At 41.1% G+C, this 8,943-nt stretch overlaps 1 protein-coding gene across 1 annotated transcript in view; it reads left to right on the forward strand.

Annotated features, from left to right (window-relative positions):
• Window positions 1-232: 232 nt before the first annotated feature.
• Window positions 233-8,943, forward strand: part of LOC119393820 (inositol hexakisphosphate and diphosphoinositol-pentakisphosphate kinase 2-like) — a gene marked incomplete in the record, with an annotated part of 70,396 nt that continues 61,685 nt past the window's right edge. Inside the window, 5 exon segments of the mRNA XM_049416380.1 lie at window positions 233-677; window positions 808-925; window positions 5,867-6,043; window positions 6,357-6,502; window positions 6,928-7,013. Coding sequence (XP_049272337.1) covers window positions 821-925; window positions 5,867-6,043; window positions 6,357-6,502; window positions 6,928-7,013 — 514 coding nt within the window.

The following is an 8,943-nucleotide window of genomic DNA, read 5'->3' on the forward strand; positions in this document are numbered from 1 at the left end:
GGTTTGAACCCCCCCAACCCCCCCCCCCCCTTGGCTACGCCCCTGGACAGAGGTGATGCAAATAATATTCGCGAGGCGTGACTCTGGTCATGGCCTCTAAGATGGCAGGCGCAAGAGAAGCGCCGCACGTTTGCAATCTCGAAGGCCATGCTCTAGTGTATGTGTTTCGGTTTCGCTTTTACACGAGTGGCGCTGGTGTCCTCAGTCGCGGTGGCTTCTGGTATCGTTATGGGAGCCTAAAGAGCGGCTAGAGGACGTCCTTTTTTTTTTCTTTCCTATCAGTGTGCGTGTGTGGTGTAGTTGCGCGATGCAACTGATGCAGTATCTTGTAAATACTTAGTTCTTCCTCGCGGTTATTTTGTTTCTCCTATCGTCATAGTAACCCTATGAGTAGTTCCCTTTCTCCCTACAGCCCGAGTGAACCCCCATCCATTTGTTACGAGACGAATAGCGATCGATTATTTCGCGAAAGCATTTAGTCGCTTCACTCGAGTACAATACCCGTGTACCGCGAGTTTCCGGTAGTTGTCCTTGCAGTTCGGTCTTTGGAATGTTAGATACGCGCCCCCTGACATATTTCTAGAGAGACGCTGTTACTCTCCTATGGTGAGCTGACACCATGCAGGATGACCTGAACGTTCCTGCGCGGATCTACCAGGCTACAAGATTTCAGAAAGGTAAGTACGTGTCCGCCGTATCAAACTGTAAAATTAGCTCAGTTCTGTCGAAACGCTCAGCTTACACTCAGTACCTTTTGTCGGTCGCGCTTGCTGTGCCTGACATATGTTTGTTTTGGTATTCCTTTAGGCGATGACCGATAATGTCTTACAATGAATTGGAGCAAGGTTATCTGGGCCTGACAAGTCAACCATTGTTCTACATAGGGGATGACTGTGGTTATATTAATTGGAACAAAATAGAAAAGGTAATCAGTTCTATCCTTCGCATGAGCACGCGCGTGCGTTACTTTCTGCGTTGCTGAAAAATTGCAAAATGCGCATCGCAGCCACGACTCTCTTTCATTGCATGCCTACCACCCGCAGTTCCTTAGAGGGCTTGCTATAACCTTTGTGGGCTGCAACCCTGAGCGCTTCCTTATAAGCATTTACGTTACGTTCATTACTGTGGAACAATATGCTGCTTAATTACGAATGCCAGCATGCGTATTTTCTTTAGCTTTCCCCTCTTTCTTTTTGGTCAGTCATGTCACACAAACGAAAGAACAGTGAAATGACTCAGCGGTACATTATACGAAAGAGCATGAACTTGATTAAACATTCCTTCCGGACATTCCGTACTAAGGCCTTAGGTGGTTTTGGGGCATGTACTTATCGTTGCACAGCTGCCAGGAAGTTGCACAACACTGTGTGGAGCTCAATATACATGTTTCAGCAGAGCACACAGGCTGGACACGTACTACCGCACGGGCCCATTGGTGTTATGTGAAACCAAGGACCGTGCCACGAGCCGTCTCCATGGTTTGAGGAAACAGGAAACCTTTCTTGCTCCTTTATCGACTGTTCTCCTGTTGCTGCTGCTGTGTGCATCCAGCTGCCCCCAAGCCCTTCAATGTCTTACTATGGCTTTCCCTTGAATCTCTCGACAAACGTGTCCATTTTTCACCCTTGGAACAGACCTGCAGTGGATATTGCCGCTTATTGGAGGGCATTAAGATGTGTATGTATGCTTTCTCTTTTTTTTCGTTTTTGTTCTCCTTGCTTTGTGTTCTGTACTGATGTGTTCATTTATTTGTACCCCGCTTTAGCGTTTATTTCTTCCTCGCTGCTCCAACGTGTTATCGAGATAGCATTATACACATTTGTGCTTTGCACATAAGGTGTTGCTATTTTCGCTTTTTTTTTTCGTTGTTCAAGCCAAATTAGTGATCGAAATTTTTATTGATGTGTTCATGCAGATTGCTTTAGATGCCATGTATTAAGTGCATGCTTCTGATTAAAATCTGATTTCATCCCTGAAGTAGGGCATGATGTGCTGAAGCTTGGATTTAATGAAAGGGTCCGGGGATGATGCCATTAATTTGGTATTTTGTATTACATGAACAGCTCTGCCACATCACTTCATGATATTAGCGTCCAAGTCACAGCTCTCTCACAGCGTGTGCATTATTACTGCAGACATGCCTGGTTTTCCGACACGTCTGAAAACTTTCTGGATGTAATATCCATTTCCTTGACAGCTATGTGAAGAATGTTGACAAAAGTGAAATAGGAGATATTATTGTCTTTTTCCTTTACTGAAACTTTCTTGTAGCATGTTTGAAAGTTTGTCTCATAGTTTGTATTGCTTCTTGTTTGCTAATACGAAAAGCTATTAAAGTTGAGCATTCATGCATAGTGCAGCGGTTAGCAGCTGGGAATGTACAGTGGCCAGTGCTACTGAATGTGTGCTTTTTTTGTATGTATGTACCTGTCTGGTTCTCTTGGTCATGCATGTGCATGGAAATATTGTTTGAGGAAACTATGAAATATTTGCTGTGGCATCATATGTTTGTTCAAGGAAGACTTCTTCCACGTTTATATATTTTACTTGAAACTGCACTTTGGATTGGTAACATTATCAGCATTGTGGAGTTTACGTGATATTATGAGTGCTGCAGTTTTGTTTTAATCGGCTGGTATAATATAGTTATAGCCTGCATTATGAGAATGCATGCATAAAACATGAAAAGAGAAAGAGAAAGTGACCAACTTCAGCTAAACGTGGCAGTTAAATGTCACAACAATATGAGCAATAAAAGGAAGGTGCATTCATGACGTGTAACAAGTAAGCACTCCGAGCATGTGTTAAAATCTGTTGGCATAAATCGGTGCAGTGTGGATGCTGTCGTAGAATTACAGGGAACATTACCTTATGTGCCTGGAGTTGCTTGTGCAATGTTTCTTTTGATTGTAGTTGAGTTCACTTATTGAAACCTTGTGCGTAAGCAAATTCTCTATTGTCGAATTTTTTTTCTGTCGTGCTGTTGGTGAAGCTACTGTGGAGAGCTACAGTCCTATTTGAGGTTTCTCTTTTCTTCTTGTTGTGTAGTCACTGACAGGATGGCATCTAACTATGCACTGCCCTGTTGCTTTGTGTGCGTGTTGCACTTGCTTCCTAATTGCATTCATTACCTCTCTCGCAGTGAAATATTGGTGCTTTCTGTGGCATCTTCTTCGCATTGATAATGACATCGTCAGATTGAACTGACTTTGTTTTAAAAAAAACTTTTGTTTACCTCGCATGATTAGAGACTAAAGTACTGTTTTCTTTCAGATCCTTTAGGCATCTCTCGCTTACTTGTCTACTTGATGATCAGGCAGTGAAGGCTGCTTGCCCACTGAGCTGATATGGTATACAGACTGCTATAAGAATATGCACCTTCAACTTACAAATGTTCACAACATTCCCCACAAAGCCTTCTTAGAATAGTCTTGAAGTATTAACACCTAGAGAAGCCCTATCCTCATAGTGTTATTCCAGTTCCTGTGCTGTACATCTGAGCAGTGTAACTGTCCCTACGGAGAGAAATTTCCCGGAAGTGTAACATATTCTGCAAGATTCAAAAAGATAGGCGAGTGAGTGCGTAGCTGTAGCCAATGGGGAAAGCATAGGTCCTACAGCACGGCTTGGCATGTGGGATATGAAATGGATGTGTTTCAGTGAAGGCTGTTATAAATTACTGAGTAACTGAAAAACAGGTTAACAGTTACCAGCTCTACATCTTTCCACAGAGGATGATAAGCTGCAGAGCCGGGTTGTACGAGACTGACACGTCTATTCAGCAACGTCTAGTTTATTCTGCCCAACAAGAGAGAGGAAAGTATGGCAAGTGCACACAGTGCACCGGTAGTGGCAAGAGTGAAAGAGAGGATGGAGAAACTGGAGAGGAGAGCAGCACGTTGCTTGGAATGCTCATAAACGAAGAAAGAAAAGGCAGCTCGCGGTCCGGCACTGACTCGAGGCGTCCCGCAGAGTTATTACGGCCGCGAGGGTGGCCGCACCGCTACAGAGCTTTTACTTGGAGTGCGGTATTGATTATGCGAAAGTTTCTTTATCTCTACCCTTTTAGATTCTCATAAGTCCTCACTGAAACACCCAGCATATGTGCCAGACTCTGCATAAACAGAACTCAATGCGGGACATAGTGGACGTCTCGGACAAAAAAAATGTGCCTAGAAAAAGAAGATAAAAGATAAGTTAGAGGACTATGCTACAGTTCTTCAATTCGGCAAGGACCTTCGCAAAAAAAGTTTGGTGGCAAGGTGCACAAATTTAAGCATAATATGGCAAGAAACAGCAAAATAGGCAAGGAGCAATATTGCACAATTTCTAACTCTAACAAACAATGTTTGTCTAACACTGGGTTAGTTATGTGCACATTAGTTGTGAGCATAGAATTTGAATCCTTGGCTTTATGGGTAAAGAAAGCAGTCATACCAAAGATCAGGGTTAATCATAGACCAAGTCAAACATAAAGAGAGCCAAGATGTTTCGAAGCTAGTAGGGGTTCTTTGGTAGTGTGGTTACAGGACTGGATGAATTTTTGAATTCTTGCATACTATAGTGAGCATATGTGATAGCTCTAGGTCAAGATTTAGAAATCTGTAGTATATTGTTGTACATTAGTTCATTCAATAATGTAAGGTAAGTGTGGTGCATGACATTGTAGCTTAATAAGCCTTACTGTTAGTTCCCTTCAAGTTTTGTTTAAGCAGAGTCTTTTGTGTGATTGTTGGACACCAGAGTCATGTGCTCAACTGCTTAGAATACATTTAAAGTATTGAGACACCCCAAAGCAGTGTTGCTGTTTAGAGAATGTTTTAATTTATAGGATTCGTTACGCATGATGCGTAGTTTCTTGGGTACTGGTCCTGTCTCTAGCCTGTGGTGTGAGACTTTAATCAAATACACCTCATTGGTTCTTGTTGTGATAGCATGATGTTTTTTGTCACAGTGTGCCTTGTGCAGCTTCCAGACAATTGTGAGACGAGACCTCTGTTCTAGAACACACTTGATTCACAGGTCACACACGCATTACCTCCTGTAGCACCCAGCATATTGGTTGGCATGCACACAGGAATGCATTAGCTTTACAACCCTTTAATTGCTGTTAGCTTGTAGATGTAGCTCATTTATGTTTTCGTTTTGTGGGTGTACGTATCCGGGTTTGCATGAGTTCCTTTTGGCTGCATTTAATTTACCCTAGCCGCATATTTTGATTACCTAATATTGTTTATGTGTAGTCAACTTTTAGAAAAGTACTGCTGTCATATGATGGCTTAGACTATGAGCAGTGTGCATGCCATAATACTCCATCTGGAATTGCCTTTTTCTCTTTATGCATTTAGTTCTGATCTCTTTACCATCTGAAGACAAATTATGACTGCTTTATGAGTAATATGGCACACACGTCAATCAAGATAAAGAATTGTGATATTCAAATTGTACTCAAGCAAAGACAGATGAATTGACACTGCCTGTTGGGCAGTCAAAGTCTAGACAACTATCAACTGGCCACTGTAGGCTTTTAAAAAGTTCACGTATTAGCTTTTGTACATAATTAGAATGTGCATTATGATTCATCTGCCTGTTGTGTACATAAAGTTTAAATTTTAGTTAAGAGAAAGAATTATTTCTGAAGGCTTAGGCACACTTTCTGTAAACTACCACAGAGCATGTTTATCATTGAGTATTAGAAAGTTTTATGAAACAAGATAGTATCTATGCTTTGATACATACTCTAATTGTGTCTTTCAGTGTGCTTTTTCATGTGTAGTGGCAACATGAAGTGCTGAAAGTTTGTTTTGCACGACTCGGCACAATGAGGAATATAGGTGTGCTTGATACACGCTTCTTTGCTCTTTAGGATACCGAACATGCAGATTCGGAAGATGAAACTCTTGCTCCAGGGAAGCAAGTTCTGGTCGGCATTTGTGCCATGGCCAAGAAATCTCAGTCCAAACCGATGAAGGAGATTCTCACGAGACTCGAGGAATTTGAATACATCAAAACTGTCGTCTTTCCCGAGGAAGTCATCTTAAATGTGAGTCCTTCATGGCCCACAAACTGTGAGAGCTTTTCTTGTAGCTACGTGTACAAATGTTTTTCACTGCTGGAGGCTCAGTGGCTTGTGGCATCCTAGTGGCTGAGCATGGGCACCTCAGCAACTGCACTTCTTTCGTGTCTTGGAAGGGTAATTCACTAATACAAGGAAAATTGTTTTTCTCTTTCGTTTCATTTAAGCACAAGATTAAAATAGCTGAAGAAAGTCTGCATGGTGCTATGACTTCCCGTGCTCGTGTGAGTGCTTTCGAGAAAGCATTTTGCAGCGGTGTGCTTTTGTTATATTCACGCAGGAGCCAGTCGAAGAGTGGCCATTATGTGACTGCCTCGTGTCTTTCCATTCCAAAGGGTTTCCCCTGAACAAGGCCATCGAATATGCTGAGCTCAGAAATCCTTTCATTATCAATGATCTTTTCATGCAATATGACATCCAAGACAGGTATGTACTTGGATAAAGTTTGACTTTGCGTGCTGTCCTTTAAAAAAAAATAGATTCTCAATCTGTTCTTCAAAAACTATTTGAAAAAATAAATATAAAGAGACAATGAAAGAAATTCAATACACTGAAGATACACTGAAGAAGTGTGGCATTTTAGGCATCATGCACTTTCCCTCTAAGATGTGCTTAATGCTCAAGTGCAGTTTTTTAGGATGGGCTCATCTACAGGCGTCGCACATAGTAATATTGTAAAAACCTTGCAAGGGGCAACAAAAAGAGTTGTTCAACACAGTTGACTGAACTTCAACTACAGTGCTGGAAAAAATATTTTAGTAACAGCATCCCTTATGGTTCCCGGTACACTTTCTGATCTTCTGTGTCCAATCAGTGATGTGCCATTACCAATGAACTTGTTGTTCATGCAGGAGGAAAGTGTACAGCATTCTTGAGGGTGCCGGCATTGAATTACCGAGATATGCGGTCCTCGACAGAGAATCAACGGATGAAAGACGTACGTTATTCTTGTGTGTTGTCATGTTCTGGTTAAGCTTTGAAGGCCCTTTTTCAATGCTTAAATCCGTTAGTGTATACTTCATGCATATAAGTACAAATAAATGTGATATAATTGTTTCATATGGTTATTTAAAACAGGTGGAGTGGGTAAGCAAGCTGGCTGTATGTCTGTCTTTTCACTGTGTTTTTTGTGCTTTACATGCCTGAAATTGTGTTGCTGGTTTACAAAACAGTCCTTTAAAGTGACCGACAGCCAATTTTTATGGTACCTGTTTTCTTTAGCGCAACAGAAAGCTTACTAGTCAAAGTGTCTAATCACTGAACATTAACGCAGAAAACACCATGTAACATTTATATTCCAAACGATTCGGTATGTGGTGATTATGAAGCCGTATACAAACAACACATGCTGCCAACAGTGGGAAGGGACTGTGAAAGTGCTTCGTGCTCGTGCGTGGCGGTTTGCTGCGCATACGTGTACTCAGCGCACATGCGTCGCGGCTCGACATTGTCCATCTGTTGCCACGAAGGCAGTGCCGCTTCTCAGTAAGCATCTCGTTTTATATTGTAAGCAGCACAGAATAGAGCGGGGATAGATAATAATATGCATACCTTAATTTTGAGCACTAATTACGGTGCGCACGAAACCATCAGACTACGTACAGCAAGGTGAGCGACTCCATAATCCATCTTCAAGGCTCTTCTGCTAGGCTGAGCGACACACCGGTTTTTTGTGACTTTTAAGGGGGGACGTGGCAATGAAAACTATCTTCGTTGTTTATGGAGATAAAGTGATGAAATTTGGCATGCAGATGTGATATGTTGTGCTGATATCTTAACTGAAATCGGTTTTGAGTTATCTGTTGTAGTTCTTGAGTTACAACACTTGATAGACTCTCATTGTCATCCCAAAATTAATTAATGAATTAGACATAAGTTCGTCAAGATTTTTGCATAAAGATATTCACAAGGGCCCATTCTGTGCCATAAAGCTATTGGTTTATTTTTTAATATTCAAATAAGCACACACAAAAATTTTTGACATTTCTTGTACATATTGCCTTACTAACAACTTTTACAAAAAGCTAATTATAAAAATCTGTATGACGTGCAGACAAATATGGACAGCTTTACGGCACTCAACAATTTCTCAGGATGTAAGCGCAAAAAACGGAATGGTTATATCTGTATTTGTTGTGAAATGGCGCTGGGATGACTGACAGCAACTGTTCAAAAAATGAAAGCTGAGAAAATGGAGCTCAAAGAAAATGAAGCTAAAAAAGCTAAGAAAATGGAACTCGAAAGGAAGCTGGTTTTCTTTTTCATTGGAGAAATGCAGCTTTGCGGCTATCTTGAGCTCTATCTGTCCTCTTTATGATGATGCCAATACGGTGGCACTCTGTCAAGGGAAAATTGCAGATTTGCATTTTCTAAAGCCTAATTTTTTTGATGACAGCACACTAGGAAAACGCTTTTTTTTTTCAACTTCCACTGCTTATTTTAGTCTAATATTTTACAATGACGTAAAATGTGGTCTCAGGATTGCAGAAAAAAATAAATTGAAAAATTGAACATTTTGACCAAATTTACCATTCCCATTGCCACGTCCCCCCTTAAAGGCTGTTGAAAAATAAAAATCCTACTTGCATCGTGAAAATGATACTTGAATCTGTCACTGTAACTCAGGGTCTTTTCATTTCCGCCAGGGATCTAATCACACGTTCTGGCCAGTTGTCAATTCCTTTAAAAAAAAAAGTGTGCATTTGCGAACAAGAACAGCATAAAAGGAAAGGAGAAAAAAGCGAAATGGACAACATTTTGTTTAGCTCGTTTTCTTGTGTTGTTTTTCTCGCTTTTTTTTTTTATTGCCACGTACCAACTGGCCTAACAGCCAACTCCACTGTATAGGCATTATTGCTATACATCAT

Source organism: Rhipicephalus sanguineus, chromosome 5 (genome assembly GCF_013339695.2).
Source record: "Rhipicephalus sanguineus isolate Rsan-2018 chromosome 5, BIME_Rsan_1.4, whole genome shotgun sequence".
Lineage (NCBI taxonomy): Eukaryota > Metazoa > Arthropoda > Arachnida > Ixodida > Ixodidae > Rhipicephalus > Rhipicephalus sanguineus.